This window comes from Neoarthrinium moseri (assembly GCF_022829205.1).
Source record: "Neoarthrinium moseri strain CBS 164.80 chromosome Unknown scaffold81_Wmoseri_CBS_16480, whole genome shotgun sequence".
NCBI classification, from domain to species: domain Eukaryota; kingdom Fungi; phylum Ascomycota; class Sordariomycetes; order Amphisphaeriales; family Apiosporaceae; genus Neoarthrinium; species Neoarthrinium moseri.
In genome coordinates, this window is record NW_026055195.1 from 27504 (window position 1) to 52298 (window position 24795).

The following is a 24795-nucleotide window of genomic DNA, read 5'->3' on the forward strand; positions in this document are numbered from 1 at the left end:
GACGATACCCACGGACGTCGCCGCATCTTGGCATGATTAAAGCTGCGCCCTTGCACAATTCTCCCAGGGTTTGTTTTTCATGATATGCAGGTGCGTTGCGTAATGTGGAGTCGTCCCCTGCAAGCTGCCGGTTATCGGCAAGACCTTCGGATGGCGGCGGAAATCGGTTCGGCAGTCGGTTGCTCCCTGATAGAGACAATGTACAGCCTCGGAGCATGTCCGCCTTGCAGAGAAGACGTATCGGGGTTTCTACATAACCTATCGCCAAACAGGCTGAGAGACCCAGGAATATTGACAGCTTTCCTACATACTGCATACAGAGCGCCGAACGAAGGAGCTATTGTCGAGGAGCACCAAGAACTCGCACGATTCACATATATTAGTATGAACGACACTCAGTACCGTCGAATAGAGGTGGAATCTGTGGGCTTCGAACTTCAGCAACAGACAGCTGTGTATGCATGTAGTGCCACGCGTTCCCAGTGAGGCAATACCTACACAAGTGTTTTGCGGGTCGAAAGCCGACCATAGGATACGGAAGGGTCCGAGAACGCCTCAAGTTCTTGGACAAGAGCTTATCCCTCACTGGCCACATGTGATAGGTTTGGTATATTGCGGAGATCCCTTCTTTCACGATCCTGTTATGGCGAATGATTTCGAGAAAATACAACCTCAATGATCAGTAAGAACGACCGCCATAACACGGGCCTCGAACAGATAATTAAAGTTGCCTTATCTGCACGATACGAAGTCTACGGTCACTCCGTAATTCTACGAAAAGGTTCTGGTCTTGAACTGAAGCTATCGAGCGATTTTCGGGTGCCTCAGAGCACGCACAATCGAGTCAAGGTTCAATTATACTTCTCTCAACTTGGTTAACAGCAGACCTTATCCTAGCGACCTATACGCAGACAGCTCCTAGTTGAAGCCGCCGTCTACGGGCCACCTTTCTCATAGCAGTACGTGTACTATGAAATGGACTTCATACCAGAAAGGCCAACCTACCTGTCCCCAAATAATGTTAAGCGTTTTGGCCTCAGGCTTGGATATCCTAAGACTTTCTTCGTAATCATTATTTGCAAAGATATGACAAAATCATGCATCCTGTTTCTTCTATAAGACGCATTAACTTGAACTTACATCCTCTTGGGTTTCAATTTCACAGCACCGATACATTAGATGTAGAGATCTTTGGGTGATTGGATCATGCTGTGATTGAATGAAAATATCATATCATTCCTACCGTTGCTCTCAAACTCATTTGAAAGTGCCCCTAATTGTGATGCATAGACTCTTGCTATCTAGTACTTCCGCTCCTATCCCCTTCCTACATTGCTAATCACTTGAGACTCGATGCCTGCGAGCCTTTTAACAGCTAGATGTCTCCTGTAAAGGTTCTTTCACTATGTTCGACGCCTTTTCTCATTCCCTTCTTCGTCCTGTCCACTTCTTCTTTGAGCGCTGATATTTAGGCTCACATCAATGGCCAAAGCCAGTATATTATTCGTTTACTCTTGATTTATCATTGGGGAGCATCTAAGCGAGCACCTTGTGCAAAACAACATCAGATTTCTTCTTCGCAGCCTTGACAGCAACGGTCTTGACAGATGTTGACGAAGAGTTGGCTTCAGCACTTGTCACCGACTTGGTGTGGATACGCTGCTTGGGCGCCTCGGCTTCTATGACTCTCAGTTATGACGCTACCATTATGTAGCGGCTTGGGTTCTGTTTTATCATCTTTCCTATATTGTGTGATAGTTCTAAGCCGAGGCTTTTTCCGCCCCTACAAACCGGGGGGGGAAGGGGGAGAAGGGGGATTTTTAAACAATTTCTGGGGATTATAATGCTATGAACCATCACTCAATTTTACTGGTGTTCTACACTGAAATCATAAGGCGTCTCTCGGAGCTTCTTGCTGGTATAATTCTGAACCTTTCCATCAGGGCATGTGACTAATAAGCCCTGGATGATATATAAAAAAAATCTTCCTCATTGCAGTCTTTAGTACAGTGGGGGCTATTATTAATAATAAAATAACAGAAGTGAGAGAGGGAGCCTGTCGTTGTTGAATCTTTGTTTTCATGTTCGCTTACCTCCGAGCTGGTATGCTTTAACAGTGATGAGAGTACAACCACATTCTTCTCCACCAATAATTGCATCTATGCTTTCACGTATTTCCTAACTTTCCAAGAAGAGATAAGTTTCTCTGTCGACATATCCAAGTACTCCGCATATCGTAGAAATCCAAGGACTTCAGGGCGCCAGACCGTAGCGTTGCTGCAGCAGTTGCCTCCTAAATAATGAAGATAAGACATTACTCTACCTATCTTTAAGAGCAGGAGCACTAAATCTCTTCGGCTTTATGGCTATCTCTTGAAAATATTCCTTGCCTTCATTGAAACAAATTGGTTGATTTGCGTAGGCACTCTAGATGTAGGCCACGGGTTCGTACGCCATGGGTTGCTGGACCAATACTCAGTTAGAATGTAGATGACTCGCGATTTTAAACGAGTGAGTTAGGACCGACAGTTTCCTTCGAAATGCCATGTCGCGTTTACTTGAGGTACGAAGTAGCCAATAATTGATCATGAATCTTGTTCTTACTCCGTGTTCTGCTGTATTCTATGACCAGGAGTGAAATCATCAAAGGGTTTGAACCAAGGGTATTTTGCAAAGCAAGTTAGTTGGGATGAAAGAGGGAATTGTTTTCCAGTCAAGTGGTCTCATTCAAATTTCCCATGAACTGCAACGTCCCTTGACACGGGCCCCTAGTCTCCATGTCCTCCACTACATTTGCGCCGAAGCGGAAATTGAATATTGGCCACGGGCTCGACTTCCATTTTTCAACTGGCTTCGAGATATTAACAGGGGCGAAATGCCGAGTTGCTTCTCTGGAGGCATGTCCCATGAGTCAGACGAAGACTACCGTGTAAGTTTCTGAGGCATTCCTCAAGACAATTTGTTTGCCCCCGTCAAGAGTCGCATGTCTAGCTTTGTTTATACAGCTCGCTCGAGTCTATTCATGGTGAAAGATGACCCCAGACCTGTTAAACCGCCTCCGTTTCGAGTCTCGTGTTGACGGAACGGCTCTTGAAGGCCGACTCCTCATGAACCCCCAAGGCATGCGATCGTAACGGAAAAGGGAGACAACCTTTGGATCATATGACATTCGCTGCTTCTTCGTCACAGGTCGTTTCACAAAATGATCACATACAAAGGTTGCTTGCCAAGAAACCGCCAAACTCGTTCTTTTTCATTACCATCCATCCAATGGCCGTCCTCATGAAATCGTGGTTATCGTCAATCGTGAAGTAGTAATACATAATCTGTACAAGTGCCAGGCATGCCATTCCCTTTATTGCCAAAGGGTTCTTCAATCGAAATTTCGACCTACTCAAAATGACAGTACACTCTCTCACTTGGCCCCAAAGTCTGTAGCCTTTTGCGACCTGTAAAACAGACGCCCCTTCCCTTTTCGTAATCCTTGCCGTCGTTTATGGTATCCTGTCCGGGCAAAGTCTTTGTATGATAGTGTCTGCTTGGCAAATTGCCAGAGCAAGGATCAAAGTCCCAGAACTTTTCATGTCTCACCGTCCGACGCCTTTCCCTTTGACATCTACCGGCCCGATAGAGCCATCTGTCGATTTCAACAAATGTCTCAAGCTTCCCTCCGCATAACTCTTCCCCCGACCACCTTTCTGCTCCGAGGAAGCGACCTCGGTGACGGATGAGCCGCCGCGCCAGGGTATCCAGCTACTTAAACCCGAGAGAAGCCCCGACGAGCTCCTTGGTTCGTCCGGGCTGGCGATTGCCGCAGCAGCTACCGAGTCGGAGACGACAGGCTGCGAGGGCTCGCCAGGTGGCTCGTGGGTATAGTTTTCTGCCGCAAGATCCTCCTGAGCTGTTCTGATCTCGAGGTGACTTCTCGAGGTCTTGGGCTTTGCTGGCTCGCTTACCAGAGCATTCCCAGATGCACGTGGAGACGCAGTGTCCAACATAGCGGTCGCAAATGATGTCGACTTCTTGCGAGCAACTTTCTTCCCATCTTGGGATTGACCGGTACCGCTCTGTGAGGTACTACTTTCTGTATTAGGATGCCTCGAGGTCCGGCCTCGGACATCGTCTGCTAATTCTTGTGCCGACTTTTTCTTGCTCTTGTCTTCCTCAGAAGAACGGCTCGAGCTCATGATGGTTTCCAGAGTACCATAGGCCGCGCTCCGTCGCCGCGGCCCACTCCGCCGTTTCTTGTGCCTTGTGCTGCTACGCTCATCGTCGCTCGAGATTGCCTGCAGCGTTGGCCCACCCGCAACATGGTTTCTCGAAGAGCTAGGCGCAGACGCCAGGAAGCTGGCCCCCGACCCGTGTGGTGCGACGTGCACCTCGTACTGGTTGCTGAGCGAGTACTTGGACCTGGCGCAGATCTCAGCTATCCGGTCCAAGTCTGCACCAATGTCCTGTTGAATGTCTGCCATGATACTCTTGAAGCTAAAGGCCTCGAGAGGTGGCAGCTTGGCATCTTCACCCCGCTGTGACTTCTTGTGGCCCTGGTGGCGCGCCATGCTCAGTACCATGCCATTACGACCGGGCCGCCAATTAGACGTGTTGGGTATGACCGACGCTGGAGACAGAGGTATTCGACGGCTTGCTGGCCGGCTGCCTGTGGAGGAAGGGGGAGGGCCCGAATACGTCCGCACAATGACGGGCTGAGAGTAGGTACCGGTGGTCGTCGTCGTAGCAGTGCTGGGAGCGCCGCTGCTCTTAGTATAGCGATGGCGGGCGGACGGCTGGGAGCGATTGAGTTCCCGTAGTGCGCTCGTCCGATCTGCCGTGGTGGCGTCGTCGAGAGGAATTGGTTTCCCCTCAGCAGTGGAGGGCACGAGCGAGATGCTGGAGGTGTTGGGCTGGGAGAGGTGAGGAAATGTGAAGAAAGGAAGAGAGTGGCGACGAGGGTTTGGAGACTTGGACAAGGGCGGAGGATGGCGGGACGAAGGCGGCTGGTGGGGATGGAAAGGGGGAGGATGAAGTTCTAGATGGCGAGATTGAGGACGTGGCCGAGGTGGTGTATCTGGTTCCGGCGGCGACATGGCATCGGGTTGCTGCTGGGGCCGATGAAGGACGTACGCCATCTCATATATGCATGAACAGCTGTAAACCCGCAGAAACAGGTATGGCAGCCGGGTAGAGCGTCGAACAGGATCGTTGCAGATAACCTGTCAGCAGGATGGATGGACGGCTGTAGGTAGTCGTGGGTCCGTATGAGATGTGCGGCTATGCTGTATGCCGTATGCGCCTAGTTCAAAGAGACGTATGTATATGCAGAGTCTGTATGTGCCTTTTCCCACATTCCAATCGTGGAAGGGTGAAGTGTACTATCAGCGCTATGCTTGGCCCCGGAGCTTGATGCAGATTGGACTCGAAGGGAGCTCAGCACAAAGAGCCAGCAGACATGGTCTTGGGCCAGTTGCCAAGGGACACACTCATGCGCGCGCCGGGCGGCGGGTGTTCAGAAAGGCAGGATGTAGCTAGCTATGCGTGTCTCTGGAGGGTATGTACGTTGAGTGCGCGCGTGTAGGTGTGTACGAGTGTGTGTAGTGATCCGTACGAACATGCGGAGCAGAGACGGCCTGGATGGACGCACACAACGCTGAAGCGTAGATTTGGGTGTGTTGAAGTGGGGTGGGGATGAGGAAACGCTCCCACAGACGCCCGGAACGCCTGCAGTCGTTCCTGAGATGCGAGACAAAAGACAACGGAGCGCAGCAGGTCAATCAATGCGGCGCGTCTGTTCGTTGCGTTGCATCGGGTGGGCCTTGGAAAGAGGAGAAACGGACGGGGGAAAAGAAACGGAATCGAGCTCGCTGCGGTCGACGTTGGGAGCGAGAGATATTGTGAGAGCAAGCAGCGGGTGGATTGATGGCGATGGACCGCGACCAGAGAGAGGTGTTTCTTTTCGCCCTGCCGTCTGCAAAAGGTCGCAAAGCCTCACGATGAGTGGTCGTTGGATGTTCAGTCGAGAAGCAATGCGGGCTGCACGAAGGCGTGGCAGCTCGAGCATGGCCGACAGGGATCCGAGAGGGGAAATAATGGGGACGCTGACCCTGGTCCTGTCTATCTTTCGGGAGGACGACTCCCTTTCAGAACGTGCAGGGAGGGGCCAGCTTAATACTCTCCAGATATCTCGATCGACAACCTTCAGTGGCACAGTAGGTGGTAATAATTGGGTTATCCCTCTCGTCTGTTGTAGAAAGAGTCACGGGCGGAGTTGGCGAAGGACTCCGATAGGTAAGATTGCACGCAAAGGATAGCATCTATACCCATGCCGGCGTAGCTAGGAGTCTGAAGCCGGCTTTAAGGCACGTTTCTGGAGGCGACGCCCTCTGCGCACTTCGAAGAACCCTTGACCCTTGGGAAATGCGCCATGCCCCGCCATCCATGGATTTCGGCCAGCACCAAAACCATGGCACCGGATTGGGTCTCGCATCTATACAATCCGCGCTTCCGACGCCTAGGTGCGCCCGGCCAGCTAATGGGCGACGAGGGCTCGGGTGAACTCTGCTACGTGTACACGCCGTTCTGGCCTCGACATCTGCAGCAATTTGTAAAGGCGGCAACGTGGTCGATGGTCTACCAGCTCCCGCACGCCCGCAGCAGCGGCACCTGTCCAAATTCGTGGAAGCTGCCGGTGGTCTATGAATGGCAGGGCTCCAAACGGCACCGCGGATCAATGAGGTTACTGTTGATACATGTAAATTCAAGGCGGCAGGGGAGTCCAAGCGGACAACACATCCGATGGCTTATCTTCAGTCGCCAGGAGAAACCATTGACCAGCACAGATCGCTTATTAGTAACATTGTATCTGTATTTGTGTGAAAGGCAACGCTGTATTAACTCAAACCCACCACCACAATTGTCATACTTGCCAGAAAGCAGAACGCTGAAACCGTCGCGGTCCTAGGACCTCCTGAGATGCCATAAAATTGCCAGCAGCAGCATAATGATCCTCCACAGTGTGCCATACAAGTCGCGATGCATCCGTTGGTAGATCGCAGGGTGCGTATCTCGCAGCCGGCTTGCGACTGTGAACACAACTTTGAATTGAAGATCCAGCTGTCTGGCCATGTTGACGAGAGAGTTGCAGTGCGACGCCGCTCTAGGGGCAGACTTTCTTTTACCTGTCCTTGCGGGCTGAGCTCGAAAGCACTGGATAGGTGCGCTGGCGACATTGCATCTGCCTGGTTTATATAGTAGATCGCTGGGGGCGGGAATTTTCTTCGAGATATCGGCATAGGTGCATGGAACGCCAGAGGGTCGCCAACACGAACGGCGCCCGGAAGGCTTCTAAGCAGTGGGCGGGGCCATCGTGCCGTAGCCTTGGCCACCGGTCTGAACACGATCGCTGTAGACACCCGGGGCTCTGCGCGCAGCGTAGCGACCCTCTCGAGCCTGCTCCCTTCGGTCGTAATACACGTATTCTATGTAGAATGCGTGAATATGGCCTGGAATGTACCTGAAAGCATCTTGTCAGTTTCCACGCAGCGAATGCTTGCGAAGATGGTACTTACCCAAGGACCGTAAGGCAGATGTTAATAAACAGGTCAGCGCCACATCCTGCGACCGCCCAAACACCGATCGGAGGGACTGTAATCGCCCTGTCAGTCAACTGGAGGATCTGAAGCAGTTGCACGGTCCTTGGCATACAAGATCCCCTGTAGAGGAATTACTTACAAAGGATGGTGATGAGGACAATCAAGATGGCGGAAGCAGCACCCATTTTGGCGATGGTCGTAGTGGTGTTCACGGCTGTATTGCGGATGCGTCAAGGGGGGTTGGAGGAAATGCGTAATGGACAGACGGGCAGAGCTAGAGCTAAAGCTGTCTGGATGTTTGCTGTCGGTGGTGAAGAGAGTGTGAGAGGACGAAAATGTAGCTGCCTAGATTTGTCGGAGACAAGTTCGTAGAGAGGCTTGCGTGGAAGGACAAGGCGCCTCTTATTATGGTTTCGGGTTTCCCAACATTCAGCGTTAGGTACTCTCGTCCAACCCGACCTGACCGGCCCTGAGCTTACCTTGGAAAGCTTGCCTTCACCACGGCAAGCGCTCAACTATCGTTTCTTAGCGAGTGAATGGGTTTGGCGAGGTGTGATCGCATGACGTAGGCTACCACCAACTTGTGCCAAGCTTTCGGCTCACGGCAATTGGCTGCGCTGTCACCAGCCCTGGCGCGTTCGCTCACGTTGGCGTCCCAATCTCAACAGTCAGGCCTAACTAGGCTGCGTCTGACCGCTGGTGAACCACACCGATAACGTTGAAGATTGTCACATGCGTCTATTGCATGCCGACGTAATGAAGTATTGTAGAGACAGCTAAAGCAGCTTTAGCAACTTATTATATCTTGCACATATGCACAAGCGCCTGCTTTGTTTCTCTTCACTCTCAGTTTAAGAATTACGTGATGTGCTACGTTTGGTTATCATGGTTGTTTGCAGTTTAACCCAGGTATATAGTGTTTAACCATACAAACACCAGAGGGCCTGCTGCTATATCATGTCTACCCGCCAGAATATCCCAGAATGCACTCCATCTGTAAGATCGTGAATTGTTCATATCATCTGATGCATTCCTAAGGGCCTTGTCAGTTCATTAGTCTGAGTCCTGGACTGAGTGGCATCCCACAACTTCGTTAGGGCATTCCAAAAACATTCTAGAAGCATTATGTTAGTCTCAGCCCCATTAATAACCAAGACACGATCATGTGACAGCTCTGCATGTGTGGTAGACGCATTCAAACTGCGATTTCAACTTGAAATAACCAATTGTATTAAGGATAGCCTGTGAAAGTTGTAATTGCGGAGGAAGCCCTTGGCTCTCTTATATTTCCAAACCATAGCTGAAGCCATCAAATGAAGTAGTCTGAGTCTGAAAGGTGGAACTTGTCTGTACCAAATGTAAGATGGATTTCAATAAGTGATCTTTCAAAAGACGATGATCCCAACTTTCACAGTTGGGAGACGATATGTATATTTGTGTTGTTGAGTGATTCTGTGGCTAGACTCAAGCCCCAGGTGATAGTATCTCAGCTGAGGTAGATCTGAATCTATATATAGATAAGGGAAATACGACCACATAGGACGTACTCTGGAACTTGTCTGAAAACTACGAGCTAGAATGGACCATAGCCAGGTCAAATACTAGACAGGACTCTGTCTGTGACATGATTTGCGGGACCCTTGGGTTGCCGAGTTCCTTGCGCTCGGCTTTCCGAGTCTAGGTTAAGGGGCCTGAAGCTGTAAACTGCGGAAACCAGCACGCTACAAAACCTGTTTGGGATGCAATAGACGTTAGAGAAACTACCTGCTTCTTGATGCTTCTATCAAAAATCCATGAAGGCACCCATTTTTTAGCTGGACTATTCGAAAAACGCATAGAGGCAGCTTGACGGTTTAAATTGGAAGGTATGAATCAGATAGCAGTTGATCGAATGATGACTTTCTGGCCTGCACGGACATAAAGAGGTTGGCAGAGGTTAGAAACAGTCTTCCGGCCTCGGATGTGTACTGTACAGCCAAACCCAGACCTGGCGTGATGAGTCGGCAGCGAAGTGGGTGTCGGCAGAAACGAAGTTGGGACGGGATGGACCCTGATCTCTAACATTCCCAATCCCCCAATCCTGCACTAAGACAGGTTTAGCGGGATCAAAGCTCGGTACCAGCACGCGCCAAAGCGGCGGGATGGGATACCAGGATGGGTGGGGCCAGGATCGCACCACACTGAGCTACGCGTCAAGCAGTGATATTTACCCATCCTGTCGGAAAGTCGGGCTCGGTCGAGGATATATGCACAGCCTGTACACGAACAGGATACAATGGGCGCAACAGCCTCTCTTACCGCAAAAGTCATGACTACACAAACCGTGGATGTATTGTACACCTTGTGCCACCCGTGAAGTGAATGTTGAATGCGACTCGAGGTGCGAGTCATAACCTCGGGAGTTTTTTTCTCCCTATTCGTACGCAGCCTGCCAAGGACTCAACTGACCCGTACCCCTGAGGTAGTTTGGTCAGGTCACCCGTCACTCGTCACTCGCGGTTCGGTTCTCGACAACCCTAAAACGCCAGCTAGTGAATCAGTAGTTTTATACTCCTTTGACAGAGAAATGTGCTCGTACACATGGGATGAGCTTTGGAAACCCTAAAGAGTTTCTGTCATCAATTTAGCTAGCCGAGGGTCCAGTGATTGACAGGTTTCCCACTCAGAATGGTGACGAAATGGAAGTGGCTTTGCTCCGGGGACAATATGCCATATAAAGCTCGGTCGGTTCGGCTGTCACAACTTGATCCCGCCGTCTGCAGCTCGCACCCCCATTCGACTGATGGTTGACGTAGTTGGTTTGCTCTCCCATGCTCCATCTTCCTATCCTGGCCAATCCCATTCCCCGGGCAAGCCGGGGAAAGAGGTTGAAACGCTGACCTACATGTCCCCAAGACTGACCGCACGGATGCGACAGGGAAGGGGTGATATTCGAATTGAGTCGAAAGATTTCATCAGTTTGACTGCAACCAGAGGCGCACCCAAGCAGCCCGGTGTGAGATTTGCAACAGGTACTACCCATGGAGGAAAAGGTACGGTGCATACATTTGAAGCAAGCTCGAGGGAAGCACCCTGTCGGGGCCGACGGTGCCGCACCATGAGCTCACATACAGCGCACAAGTCGCAGTCACGGTGCTGTCAGTACCTTGCCTTGATGCAACAGTTCGCAGCTCTATGCAAATCCGGTCCGTAGTCCAGTGTGAGCAAATACTATGGTACTTATTTGCGACCGATGGACACATGGATGGCTTTTGGCAAGACTCCGATTCAGAAAAGGAGAGCAGAGCAATAAGGCAGCCAACTAGATACGTGTTACCGAAGTACATGTTTGAAAAAGTATAAATGAAGCATGGGCGACGGAGAGATCGCACATTGGAGTCACAGGTTCTCGTACTGGGCCTTCGCCATTGCTTCACTGAAGCCCATCACTACATGACTACTCCGCAGGTTATGTAGGTCGTGACGACAGCAAGTATGAGTACTAGGAACTCACTCACCTTGGGAAAACGGCTCGCACCAAGTCAATACTCACGCAAACAGTTGCGGGCCGCAGCGACTTGTCTTCTACGTTCGTGAATGCACAAAGACCCAAGCTTTGACTGGAAAGTCGAGACAGCCAGCGGTCTAGTTCAAGTTATATAAATACTGTCTCGGGACGTTGGCAGGTTGGCCTTGTTCGCATCGAGACTGACCCCCAACCTGTTGGTTCGGTTCCTGTCACCGGGTCGAGCGCGTAGGCCAGATAATCCATCCCCCGTCCACTGCGACCCAACCGTCTGAGACTCCATTACCCAACGGTGACCTAGCGGGCTCCAGCCGCTAATGTTTTAAGTGGTACAACTGCTTGCCTGTGGTCGCCAATTCGGGCTAATCGTTTTCGAGCAATACCGGGATCCAGCAGAATCAGAAGCGCGGCGAGGGAAAAGTTGCCCCAAGACAGCAGGTCCTCTGGGACTGGACGGAGGTGTGATAGCGGTATGGAGAGCACAGGCACAGGCACAGGCACTTCCACGCGGCCCCAACTGACGGCAATTGCCAGGCCTGGGTTCGGGGGCAGCTGGGCACTCATCTACCTCATCTACTCCTGGCAAGAGACGGGGTAGGGTCCCGGTCCTGGCCCTGGTCGCGGTCCATCCCCTAGTCTCCCGGCCGTTGTCGTCCCAGACGCCCAGCTGCCTGCCTGGCGCCAGAAGGCCTCGCGGCTGGGCTGTTGAGCGGACAGGAGAATTCCATTGGCTTGGGGGGGCCCTTGTAGCTAGGAACTGGGACTGTTCTGTGGGCTGATCGCTACCTCACCACAGTACGATAGTAGCCGCCTGCGCGGTCTGCTGGCACTGCTCCTGCAACCAGCTGCACCTGCACCTGCTCCTGCACTGCATGGCCCTGCACGCACTAAGTACCTACCTACGCAGTTCGAACTGGTAAGCAAAGCCTGTGGGCTGAAGTGCACTAGATCGCTGAAGGTTGGCCGTGCCGTAGGTAACGTCAGGTAGGCAGTTCACTGCTTGCCGCATCCACCTGTACCTAGGTTAAGTAGTCAGTCCACTCCAGCGGACCCCCCTACCCCCCAATCGAGTCGGGTGCACCAAAAAAAGGACCAGACGGCCGACGCTCTCGTCCAGTCTCCCGTCGTCCCTCCACAGCCCCGATTGCCAACTGGGAAATCAACATCATCTCATTCTGTCTCCAACCGAAGCTGCTCACCACTAAATTTCCACTCTCTTTTTCCCTCCCCTCTCCGCCCCTTCACCACACATCCCATCCTCACCCGACCACCAGGGGAAACCACCGCGAGGGCCTGTGAGAAAGGATTTTTGTCCCACCCCAGGAAAAGAAGTCGATCAGGAAGACATTGCGAGATTAGAAAGGCCTCGCCAGCATTCCACCGCCTGCTGCAGCTGCTGTACTTGCGTCGCTGGCTGTCTGTCCGTCTGTGTGTCTATCGTTGTCGGCTCGACTCCTTCGTTGCTCTCACCCTCACCGGGCTGCAAAGCTCCAGTCCAGCAGAACCCGCTTCCTCGCCAACACCTGGCCGGGCAACCCTGACGGGTCAATCTTCCTTGGTGAACACCCACGATTTTTGGACCAAGCAACCCCCGTCCGTCCTCTTGGATTTCTATTTTTCCTTCGAAGCTCCGGCAGCTGTACACGACAGAAATATTCCTGTACCGGATCCCGACCGACTCGCTCCGATCCGGGCCACACGCATAAAGCGACATTCCCGTCCGCCCCCAGCACATATTTCAACTGTAACATAGCTCTGCTGTATACATAAAAAAAAAAAGGAAGAAAAAAAAACCAGGAGACCCGCCCAGCATGTCTGCCCAACAGCCGTCGCACTTCGACCGCTACATCGTCATTCATGTGGCTACCACCTGCGACGAGCACGGCGTGTACGTGACCAAGGACTCGGCCGAGGTCATCGAGTTCGGATGGATCGAGTTGGATGGCAAAACTCTCGAGGAGGTATGAAAGCTCCCCCCGAGACCAGCTTCCGTGGCTTGCACCCCTACGCGGTACCTCTCAATATCCCTTTTCGCTCTCGCTAACATTTCTCTCCTCGCTTTGCAGCTTCACCGTGAGAGCGTCCTCGTCAAGCCCATCAACACGCCCATCACTCCTCTCTGCAGTAAGTTGCACCGCGTCTCCCGGCTCTCCGGCCTCCAGGAGCCACGCTCTGAAGACTGACTCCTCTCCCTCGTGCAGCCAGCCTGACAACCTTGACATGGGAGCACGTTCGCAATGCGGGCACCTTCCGTGACGCCATCAACCGCTTCGATGCCTTCGCAACCGAACGCCTGACGTCCCAGAACCTGGACTTCGTCTTTGTCACCCTTGATGCCTGGGACCTGCGCGTCCAGCTGCCCCGTGAGGCTCGCGACAAGGCTGTAGTGCTACCCCCCTACCTGCAGCACTCGCGTACCTTCGACCTGCGAACCGAGTACCAGCGCTGGCAACAACACCATCCCGAGTCGCTGCCCTTCGGCCCTTCGATGCTCTCTAACATCTGTGCTGCGCTTGAGGTCGAACCCGTGCAGTCGAGCGCTCCCATCAAGCACAACCTGCCCTTCCACCTGCAAGCCCTCGCTCCCGCCTCCCCCCGCCGGGCTATGGAGGAAGCTGTGACTCTGGCTCGCGTTCTCCGCGGCCTCATCCGCAAGTCTCAGCCTGCACATGAGCACCCAGATGTCCTCACCCGGCCCATGGATGCCCGCTCCGATGTGCGGGCTTTCCTGTCTGAGCGCAGCAAAGTGCTCCACATGTCTGGCCTCCCCCACGATACGACCCAGTCCGAGTTGGAAAGCTGGTTCACACAGTTTGGTGGAAGACCAATTGCGTTCTGGACTCTGAGGACCCCGGAGCAGCACAAACCCACTGGGACCGGCTTTGCTGTGTTCTCATCTCACGAAGAGGTAAGCAGCCGACTCCAACCTCGAACCGCAAGCCCCTCTACATCTGACAACAGCGCTAACAATTTTCTAGGCTGCTGAGAGCCTTTGCATGAACGGTCGGGCATTGAACGAGAAGGCCATCGAAGTTTCACCGTCCTCTAGCAGAGTTCTGGACCGGGCCGCCGAGATTCTTACCCCGTTCCCTCCCAGCAAGAACCGCCCTCGCCCGGGTGATTGGACTTGCCCTAGTTGTGGATTTTCCAACTTCCAGCGACGGACTGCTTGCTTCCGCTGTTCATTCCCTGCTTCTCACATGAACAACGGTCCTCAGAGCGAGATGGGATACCAGGGTGGTGGTGGCGGCGGCGGCGGCTATGGTGGCGGTTATGGAGGTCCTAACATGATGCCTCCTCCCCACCATGGAGGAGGACACCACCACAACATGGGACACCACGGTGGCGGTCGCATGGGCGGCAGCGGTGTGGTGCCTTTCCGCGCCGGTGACTGGAAGTGCGGCAACGAAGTGTGCGGCTATCACAACTTCGCCAAGAACGTTTGCTGTCTGCGATGTGGCGCCAGCAGGGCCGGAGCCGCTGTTGTTGCTGACTCTGCCTATCCCGGCTCTCCCATGGACGGCGGATCCAACTATGGTATGGGTTCGAACTCGATGGCTGGCACTCCTGGCCCTGGTCCATATGCTGCCGCCGCCGCCGCTCCCTTCGGCGGAGCTGGTGGCGGCTACGGCCAGCACTTCGGTGGACCTCCCAGCACTTATGCTCTCCCCTCCGGCATTGGTGGTGGTGCCGCGCCCTACCCATCCCTGAACACTCACCTCGGCCCTGCCCCGGGATCCCACTCCGCTGGTGGTTTCGATAGCCGTGCTGCTGAGGCTGCTTTCCAGTCCGCTAACAACGGTCCTGCCTCTGCTGGCCCGTCCAACAACTACTTCAACTCCCAGTCCGAGAACGACCCTTTCGCCTTCCTCTCCTCGGGCATCGGCAACCTCTCGGTCAGCGGCGACGCGCGTCAGAACGGCTCTGGCGCGGGAGGCCCGCCCAGCAAGTCCCCAGGCGCCTAAATTTATTCGCGTAACCAGCTCTTGTCAGTCCTAGTGTGTTTTCCCGGCTTGCCGCCTCTTGAAACACATTACCATCAGCTGAATAGCATACCGAGCCTCTACATTACGGCCAAGGCACCATAAAAGCTGTTCTGCCGTCGATGGGAATCATCACTTCTAGGCATACTTCATTTGTCACTAATATTTGCACCATACTGAAACGAACATTCGCGCGATAGACCGTCCAATCCGTGGTAGTATTCTTTTTCTGGACTTACTCATGCGAGGGCGTGAAGGATTGGAAGCAGGGTACAGGAGGGGAGTCACGGTTGAGGTTAGGGCAGGCGAGGTGTTGTGTGTCATCAAAATTTCATACTGAGGGATGCTGGAAAGACAAAAGCGCGGATTGCCAGATTGGACTTTGGCTCCATGGCCTCATTACATGTCTGGAGCGATGAGACGGAATATTTGTCCGGAATACCAACACAGTCGACCCTGGGTCTTGGTCACGTTGCATCGGCGATATCAACGGCCCCGCGCAAACAGGGACCAGCCGACACTTGTACATCGATGGATTTTTGCGGATTGGACTGGTGGTGCATAGCGCAGGGAGTGTAGGGTATATCCTGGCCTCTATTTTCATGTCTAAATTTTCCTCTGTTCCTGAACTCTCCCAAAGTCTTTCATTGTTTTCTTTTCATCTCCCTGTCATATTTACATTCTTTTTCCTCTTTCTGCTCATCTTTCGCGACCTCATTGGTAGAATCATCTTATGGCCTGATGCGAACAGCGGCACTCGTGGCCTCGGAGATTGACGGAGTCGGGGAGTAGTCTGTTGGAAAGTCGCGGGCACAGTCACCCAGATTCCGAGGAACAAGGCGGCCGGTGACTTGACCTACACCAGTGCCTATCATGTGGTTCCAACTAAAACGTCTGTCTGTCCTGTTATTTTGTTGCAGCATGAGAGCTAGAAGGGGCTCCGTGAGGTTTTGTGTCACGAACGCCTGCGAGGGCTGTGACATGGGAGATGACATTACAGAGTCAGGGGAAGATAATAAATAGCGGACTGGGAGTGAGACTATGACTGTTGCATACCTGAGATTATACAAAAAAAGACAAAGCATTTGCATCAAATTGTCCTACACGTCGACTAAGAAATGCTGCCAGCATGAAAGTCTCGAGGGGTAACGCTTTGACAGGATTGCATACAGATGACTTCAAACGCAATAAGTTATGGCAGAGTATGTTGAATCATCAGGTGTGCACAATCTTCTTATTGTGGACTATTGAGGGAGGCTGCCTCCTGATTTGCTACCTAGAGAACAGAAAGTGAGCAGTCCGGAGTTACAAGTACGGGCTTTCCGATTGACAAAGTTCCGCTATTCCTCATACCAGATCAATGGTTCTCAAACCAAACAGAGAGAGTCACGGGCAGCCGGAACTTCAGTGGTCCAAGCCAGGTAGCGAATTGCTAGCGAGCATCATTCACGCGTCCCCAACCGTCATCGGCGTTGTCTGTCCTATATATCACCGTCTCCGATGTCGCTGTCGTCATCATCATAGTCATCGTTGTCGTCACTGTCTTCACCATCATTTTCCGAGCCGGTTTGGAACATGTTGGCAAAGACGCTCTCGATCATCTCTTCGAAAATTTCCCACATGTCCTGCGGCTCCCGAGCCTCAGGAACCAAGGATCCACTGAACAGCAAGTCGCCATCCACCAGATCGTCCTCCTGCTCGTCACCTTGGCCATGCATTCTGGCAGTAGCCATTGCCTCGGCCATGGCGGTTCGAGGCATGTGCTGGTAGTGATCAGGTGTCTTAGGCGTCCAGGGCCGCGCAAATTTGCTGCAATCATCGACAGCCTCCTTGATGTTCTCGCTCTGAACACTCGAGTCCGACTCGTAATCGCCGTCATCGTCGGTAGCCTCCTGCAAGCCGGCGGTAAGAGGACCAGGCTGAAAAGCGGGAACTACATCAGGAGGAAGCTGATTACCGTCGAAGTCGACTCGCAAGTCCGGATCCTCCTTGTCGATGCCCGCCATGGATAAGAGCGCTTCCTTCGTGCTCTCGTTCTGCTGAAAGTTCTCCTCCGAATCCAGGTCTTCCTCGTCGTAACGGTGGTTGTCCCACATCTCAACCTTCGCCTCGCGCAACTGCTGCGCCAGGAGCAGCCTCTTTCTCTCATCCCCAGTCAGCTCGTCCAAGCGCGCACGGCGGCAGTGGAACGGCGTGAACTCGGTGCTGGTGTCGATGGCGCGGTTCTTGTACGCCGAGTCGCGCATCCAGATTTCGTCCTCACTCGGCGCGAGGTTGCGGCCTGTGCGCTGGTCCAGATGGCCCCAGATTACCAAGCCCATGAGATGCTCGTCGAACTTGAGCTGGCGCCGCGCCGCCTCGTCGGCCACGAGCTCCGACGGGCGCTTCAGGCTCGCAAAGATGGTGCCCCGAGCGCCCCAGTGCTCCAGGTACCCGATGCCGACCTCGTGTGCCGGTACGCCGAGCACGGGGCCCGCGTCGGGCTGCTCGTACGCGAACTCGAGCAGGCCTCGGGCACCGTCACGGCCCAGATGCCAGCCGAAGCCCAGGTCGTAGCGGATCTTGAGCTGCACCAGCGACACGATGTCGCGGTAGCGGTGGCCGAACAGCATCTCCCACAGTGCGTATAGGCTACGCTGGCCCAGCATTAGCTCCAGCAGGTCCACCGACTCGGGGCCGTAGATGGGGTCGGACAGCCGGAAGGCCAGCTTCACGAGCACCAGCTGGCAGTGCAGCAGGTCCTGGTCCGAGAAGACGGCGCGGTCGCGTAGTAGAGTCTCGCGAAGTGCGTTGGTCGGCTGGTCCATCAGCATCCACATCTTGAGCAGGGCCTTCTTGGTGCCCGGGGGGCATCGGAAGCCCTGGCGTGCCAGGTGGGCGAGAATGTCGGTTGCCACGTCGTCGCGGAGGCACACCATGAGATACCAGCGGATCTTGGGCACCCTCTTGGGCAGCGGTGTGAGCTGGCCTCCGAATATTGTGCTCTGCAGCGGTCCGTCCGTGACCGGCGAGACTGAAACGCGGTTGGCCGGGTCGGCCATCGCCAGGTGTGCATAGACACCGTGGACTCCCTTCTTCCACTCGAACACCTCGGCAGCATCCGGTGCCCAAAAAGGGGTCCAGACGGCCATACAGTGGCGCAGCCAGGTGTTTATCTGGGTGTTGAATGCGACACTGACGCAGTAGAGTGACAGGAGGTCGCGGGGTTCAAGATGCTTGCCGAGGCAGATGGCCAGCTCAGGGACGCGCGACAGCGCCGAGATCAGGTCGAACATGGTTTCCTTGATCTTGGTGCCGCGCCCATGGTTCAAGGCACCGAGGATGCGGTCGGTACGACGGATCACGAGTGTAGGCTGGTCTCTGGGGTCGCCCGTGCCGCCTCCCAGGCAAGCGTCGGCCGCCTTGTGAAGCGCCATCGAGATGGCGCGGAGGTGCATCTTTTTGGACTGCGTGCTGAACTGGGCGGTCATCGGGGTTCCTAGGGTGAACCTGTCGAACGCGCCAGCTAGCCCGGCTGCTGCCGGTGTCTTGGGGAGCTCTCGGATCTGAAAGCCGCAGTTGGCAAAAGCGGCATCTACTCGGCCTCTTGAAAGTCCTGCTCTTCTCGCAGCAGGATACATATCCTCGGGCTGCAAGTGGTGGATCGGCTTCTGGAGCAGGCGAATGCCGCTGTGCGGGTTCATGTCGTACATGCGCTGTAAGGTCGGGATATGGGGTTCAGGGCCTCGGAGGAACGCGGGCATTGCCACGTAGTGGGTGGCACGGTTGATGGTCTGCGCGGGCGCCGCGCCTGGGCGTGAGAGATCCAGACGTGAGGGCGGCGCTTTGCGGTGGCTGCCGGCCGCGGTGCTGGAGAAGGTTGGGATCTGGCGGCCAACCATGTGTCGGTGGCGACGCATTGGTGACGGTGTCACGGGCGGCTGCTGCTGCCGCCGCTGCTCCTGAACCGATGGAGAAGACGATGAGCCACCCGGGAGTGGTCGTCGGAGAGTCCTGTCGCCACTAGAGGAAGGTGATGTGCTGTTTCCCCCTCGCGCATTCTCGTTCGAGGGAGCGTTGATCGGAGTCCAGCCCGAGACCTTGCGGGGAGGCGTGGTCAGGCAGGCTCTCTTGAAAGGCGAGGAGATGTAATCGGAGTTCTCAGCTGCGCCGCGCTTTGTCTTACCGTTGGGTGTTGTGAAGACTTGGGTCGATGCTCTCGGGGTGAGGTTCGGGTCCTCCTGTTCCTGCATCCGCTCCTGCTCTCGTTCGCGCTCCCGCTCTTGTATTTGGGCCGCCACGACACGCAAGGCGTTGGCCAAATCTTTGCGTGTGAAGGTGTGGTACGGGTACAGAGCTGCGAACTCGGTCAGGAGTTTCATCATCTGAGCGACATTGGGAATCCTGCTGGTATTGCGGGATGATATGGCGCCCGGGGGCGAGGACGCCATCTTGCTGTCTGACGCGGGTGATGAAAGAGGCATCTTGACATGTGTCTAAGCCAAGATGTGTGAGAACAAATATGCGTTCAGTTGGCCAAAATGGAAAGACAGCGAGGAGATAGATGAGTACTCCTAAAGTCGAATACGGATCAAGGAATGAAGAGCTGAAGCAGGTGGCTCAGTGAGCTGACCGAAGCTTCCTGCCTATGAGGTCTGGTGCAGGAATCGAAACTCTAAGGGGAAAGCTCAAGAATGGATGAGTGTGAGAAAAGCTGTGTCAAGAGTTTGAAAGAGTGCGCGCCAGAGTAAGGGAGTGTGGCCAGGAGGGTGAAATGGCGAACGGCTCATGGATCCGCGCTCAGCTGAGAGATACAAAAGGGGAGCCTGCGCCCGGCCTGCCAGCATCCAAGGGTCTGATTATGGCGAACGGCCCCCTTGGGTGAAGAAGGGCGGAATGAAAGGACAGAGTGTGTTGGGAAGTCAAGGGCAGATGAAGCGTCACCGATGTGAACAGAGAGTTGGTAGCCGTGACTCTCGCCACACCTTCAAGATAAAGGATGTGGTGGGCGAGAGCGAAGGGCATGAAGGAATGTTGAAGACGGGAGAGTCATTATGAAGATCATAGCAACAATGGTCAACCCCTTCGGTCGGGTACTGATTGTTGATTGTTCATGGACCTGCTTACAGCGACGGTCCCGGTCGGCATGGGGAGTGGCAGGCGGACCCGCGGCCGGGCGATGGGGTGACTAAGTACAACCCATACATCAGCCGACGATGAATAGTTAGTTCCGGATGAAGACGGCCTCGTTGCTGTGCTGCGTCGGTGAAGCAACTACAATTCCACATAGGACGTCAAGGACTTGGGTGCCATGAGTGGAAAGCCCAAGCACTAGGCCTATACAAGTAGTAAAGACTGAAGTTGATAATCAGATTTGGCAGTTGTCTCATTGCAGGAGCCAGTCTCTGTTGTTACTCAATGGAACACTAAAAGGGTGCGGGAAGGGACGTAGGAGTAAGGCTCTCTGCGGGCCGCTTGACCACTGGGATTCTATTCCAGAGCAGCGTAGTACCTAGTGAGTGTCAAGCTCGCGTCTCTGAATCGTGGGATAGTTCTTGTCTCATCTGTGTCTTATTTGTCCAAACGATGTGGTAACTTCTCGTTTCGATTCTTTGTCCGTTCCTTTTTTTTCTTCTTTTTTTCTTTCCTTACTATACCACCGCATAGGGTCCGTAGTGTTCTCAACGCCAACTATACCATCTTATATATAAGTGAACAACTAAAGTGCGATTTAGCTACGCCCATCAACGAGAATATTACTGTTGGGGCAAAGGCGGCCGCCGTGGATACGACCATGTGGGATGAGATCTGTTCCTGGATCATCGTCACAGTAGAAGCCTCCGCGCTGTGTATAGCCAGATCACTAGCGTATTGAATAGCCAAATTTCGTCGAGTTTGGTTACCCGCACGTAGAGGGTCCATCAGCGATTCCTCGCTTTACGTCACCACCATAAGATTGTCATTGGCAGGAGTCTCAGGTTTGTATACGACTGAACATATGAAACGCTTACATATCATTGACAAAAGAGGATTATAAAGAAATAGAAAGATCCAAACAAGGGACGTGGGGCATCGTTGAATCAGGAAATCATCAACTCAGTTTAATACAGCAGGACGATGTTCATTTCTCATTTGCTGGAGGCTAAACTGGTACTTTGTCTGGCATAGCAGATCCAAGAGATGATGGGAGAGATCAACAGCATCTAATTGCCCCAGCGAAATTAGTACAATCTATTGAATTTCAATAGAACGCTCCGTCCCAAAGATCATATGCATAAGGAATTTCATCACAAACTCCAAGCCATCTAACATATGCGACCCATCAATGCATATACGCAGGATTTCCTGCCCGCCAGCCTTTACGACTGAACTAGACGGCCGAAGCCACCTCATGCTCCCTTTCCGAACTTTTGGTAAAGCCAACCAGCAAACCTCACCGCCTTGGCATCCACAAATCGTTCAACAAAGTGAGCAACGACTATAGTGATACTCAAGTCCAGGATCCAGGCGATCGCGATGCCAAAGTCATAGCCTGCAAAAGTGTCTGATCCTGTCATCTTGATGAAAGTATTGCCAGCCCACCACCCAAAGCTATGCAAGATTGGTACATGTACCAGATACAGGGCGAACGAGATTCGCCCAAGAAACAAACCAAGCCGGTTGGTATAGAGTTTTTGCAGCAGAGGCGTTCGGTCGACAACGAAAATGAGAAGCGCGGCAGCTATACACACCCAATAATTGTCCTGCTGACCTTGAGCATGCCAATTCATGGGAATGAGAGCACTCAGAGTTCGATAGCCAAATGCATCCTTGCCACCGCGGTGGAAGTTCGGAATGCTGCCAATCCACAATGCGACGAAGAACCCAAACAAGGAGAGCACACCCCACAAAAAGCGTTGGTGTCTTTCCGTTTTGCCCAGTCGTATCGCAGGCAGTTTTATGTGTACTCTGTCGGCAAGATCCTGCACAAAGCCGGCAACGTCGGGGTCCCAGAGCTTCAGATCGGCAATGAGCAGTCCAACAATGAAGAGAAACATGGTATGGTAGACGAAGCACAAAGCGTGTATGGCGAGCAAAGCCGTAGTGATAATCCTGACCACAGGGCGGGCTCGCGAGAGGGCCAACAAGATACCATAAACAAGAAATGAGCCCCGGAACTCGTATGGAAGGGTCCACAGAGGGTTGTCGTAAACCCATTCTCCAGATGGTACTGCCCTCGTCAACGGATCTGCCAGCCGCCAACACCACTTCAGATAATCGATGAGCTGATCCCAGAATGATTCGAATATTGGTGGGTTAACGACGGGCGTTGCAGCACCTGGCATCCGGGCGCCGTTACCGTACCAGTTCATCCAAGCGAAGAACATCGAAAAGAAGCACACCACAATCGGCGGAATGAAGAGACGCGGGTGTCGGCGGAAGGCCGAGGACACCAGCGCGTTATGCGCTTCGCCCACTTGGCCTTTGTGAAGGAACTTCAAGGTCTTGAGACTGAGCGCATACCCCGATATCACAAGAAATATGGCGACCTGTATGTGTCCGGTAATGATCAGTCGAACGATGGGTAGCTGGAAAAATAGATAGCTATCGGGATCAGCTCCGTATGCATTGTAAACACTCCAAGGAAACCATATGATGGTCATGTGGTGGAGCACCACGAAGAATGCAGCGAAGCCCCTCAGGCCGTCTTGGACTTCATTAGTATGAAGACTCTCTTAGCAGTGGGACCGCTTACCCAACCAAGCGGTTGCATGGACACGTCCACTTTCCTGCTTTCTCTCAACTGCAGGCTCATCTCTGCCCCCTGGAATTCCTAGTTCGATGTCTTGAGTTGTGAGGTCGCCATGTCTTTCCTTGTCGATAGCATCGTTGTCGTCCGGAACACGATGATACTCCGCGTTGCTCGACGTTGTAGTCGATAACCCAAACATATTGCTGTATAAACTCGACCGCATGCTAGGATCACATTACTGAGGTTCAGGTTCAGAAGAACGCGCTCGGTGAAAAGATTAAATGGTTTCCTCGAAATCAGGGGGGACTGTCTAGGCTTGGAGTTGTCTCAGACACACTTGACGCTAAGTGAGACATTCGCGCCCCCGGCTAGCTGGTACACCCTCAGCTCAATCCCTATTGAATGATCAATGAGACTACGTGCCATTGGGAAATTGCACGGTCCCTTGTCCCAAAAGGCCACGAGGCCTAAACAATTCGGATATCACTTAAACTTGGTTGAGACTTCAAAAAGCACCTCGCGTTTGCCACAATTCCTGGCGCGTACTTTGCATTCAAGGAAAAGGAATGCGTGTACGGTAGTCATTTCGCATCCACAGCCTCGCGACGCTCGTGCCTTCAGTCTGCATTGCCTCGGGAACCGTACACAATCACTTATTCAGCTCAGGGATCCATACCCGTTGTTGCTCAAACCTGTACTTGCCTGGTTCGTAATGAGAGATCCATTTGTCCCGTATGACAGCACACTGCTCACAACGTAGGCATCTACTTCGTCTCGAGGAGAAGCTCCAGCGTTTGCTAGCACATAAGTGACCGCTTCAGCAGCTGTAAGCGTCGCCAAACTTCGGGAAGTACTTTGCCACGGTGAGCTTAGAACCAGTGCACTTCCAACCGTGTTCGCAGCAGCCCCATTGAGGGCACCATCCTTATTACTATCCAGGTAGTTTCCAGAGGCATATACACTTTGTTTGTTGTTCATTTGGTAGTAATCGTTGCTGGTGCTTGTAGTGCTTGGTCCAGCAATGAAGTAATTTCCGATGATGTCGTGTGAGAAATACCCGCCGGTGTTCGCTGCTGTATATGCTGCTTGGTAGTTGTATACAACATTGTTTAAATACTGCGTGTTGTCCTTTGACAGGGGCTGACGGTTGTGTGCCGAGACCCAAAGATTTCGGTAGAATGTCGACGGTCCAGTCTCCACGTGGGCACCGAATTGTTGGCCAATCGGCAGGGCGATGATTGAGTTCGAGACAGTAATGTTGACACCCCCGACTGCATCAATCGAGTCCCACTGTCCGTACTCGACAGAGCAATGATCCAGAATTACGTTCGTCGCTTTGCCCATATTGAACGCGCTCTTGCCAGAATCGTCATCTAGCCTCCCCTGTCGCATACGCAGGTTACGGATGATGATGTTGTTCTTTCCACTTGCTGAGACCTCCGCGCCCATAACACCGATACCTTTCCCCGGTGCCGACTGCCCGTTAATGGTGATAGAGCTAGACAGGGAGACGGCAGAGTTCAACACAATGTAGCCGGATATGTCGAACACAATGTTCCTGTTAGAACCACTGACGGCATCGCGAAATGACCCAGCACCAGAATCAGCCAGGGTCGTGACGTGATATGTGGTGCCACTGTTCCCCCCCGTGGCGATAGCCCCGAACCCAACTGCTCCCGAGAAGGCATTCTGGGCGTGTGCAGTCAATGCGCTCAGAGCTACTAGAGCTGCTGACAAGTGCGAAGCTGTGGCAAACATGGTGTACTTTAACAACCGAATAATGAGTTTAGTAGTTTCCTAGCTAGAAAATTTATATCAACTCCAAACGCTGATACTCTTATAACTGCATGATTGAAAGCTGGCGGCCGTGACAAAAGAAGTGCCGAGCTCGACCGACGATAGGATTGTATCCATGCGGACGGAGTTCCATAAGCCGGCTGTTTCCCAACGGAAGTGATCTAAGTACTCTCAGAAGGGCGATAGTGCTGATGGAGAGTATTTTTCCTCCAA

General features: G+C 53.2%; 6 protein-coding genes across 6 annotated transcripts; 1 reads left to right on the forward strand and 5 right to left on the reverse strand.

Moving 5' to 3' along the window:
• Window positions 1–3587: 3587 nt before the first annotated feature.
• JN550_012189 (uncharacterized protein) lies at window positions 3588–5126 on the reverse strand (the record flags this gene model as incomplete). Its single annotated transcript, XM_049310638.1, has 1 exon — window positions 3588–5126. The coding sequence occupies one exon, from the start codon at window positions 5124–5126 to the stop codon at window positions 3588–3590; it is 1539 nt and encodes a 512-aa protein (XP_049165817.1).
• Window positions 5127–7338: 2212 nt separating this feature from the next.
• On the reverse strand, window positions 7339–7771 carry JN550_012190 (uncharacterized protein; the record flags this gene model as incomplete). Its single annotated transcript, XM_049310639.1, has 3 exons — window positions 7339–7507; window positions 7563–7638; window positions 7726–7771. The coding sequence occupies 3 exons, from the start codon at window positions 7769–7771 to the stop codon at window positions 7339–7341; spliced, it is 291 nt and encodes a 96-aa protein (XP_049165818.1).
• Window positions 7772–12902: 5131 nt separating this feature from the next.
• On the forward strand, window positions 12903–15056 carry JN550_012191 (uncharacterized protein; the record flags this gene model as incomplete). Its single annotated transcript, XM_049310640.1, has 4 exons — window positions 12903–13052; window positions 13158–13215; window positions 13293–13999; window positions 14070–15056. The coding sequence occupies 4 exons, from the start codon at window positions 12903–12905 to the stop codon at window positions 15054–15056; spliced, it is 1902 nt and encodes a 633-aa protein (XP_049165819.1).
• A 1499-nt stretch (window positions 15057–16555) lies between these two features.
• On the reverse strand, window positions 16556–19537 carry JN550_012192 (uncharacterized protein; the record flags this gene model as incomplete). Its single annotated transcript, XM_049310641.1, has 1 exon — window positions 16556–19537. The coding sequence occupies one exon, from the start codon at window positions 19535–19537 to the stop codon at window positions 16556–16558; it is 2982 nt and encodes a 993-aa protein (XP_049165820.1).
• A 1905-nt stretch (window positions 19538–21442) lies between these two features.
• JN550_012193 (uncharacterized protein) lies at window positions 21443–22984 on the reverse strand (the record flags this gene model as incomplete). The annotated part of the gene is made up of 2 exons (XM_049310642.1): window positions 21443–22740; window positions 22789–22984. 2 exons carry the CDS (start codon window positions 22982–22984, stop codon window positions 21443–21445), a joined length of 1494 nt encoding a protein of 497 aa, XP_049165821.1.
• Window positions 22985–23442: 458 nt separating this feature from the next.
• On the reverse strand, window positions 23443–24543 carry JN550_012194 (uncharacterized protein; the record flags this gene model as incomplete). Its single annotated transcript, XM_049310643.1, has 1 exon — window positions 23443–24543. One exon carries the CDS (start codon window positions 24541–24543, stop codon window positions 23443–23445), a length of 1101 nt encoding a protein of 366 aa, XP_049165822.1.
• Window positions 24544–24795: the final 252 nt, after the last annotated feature.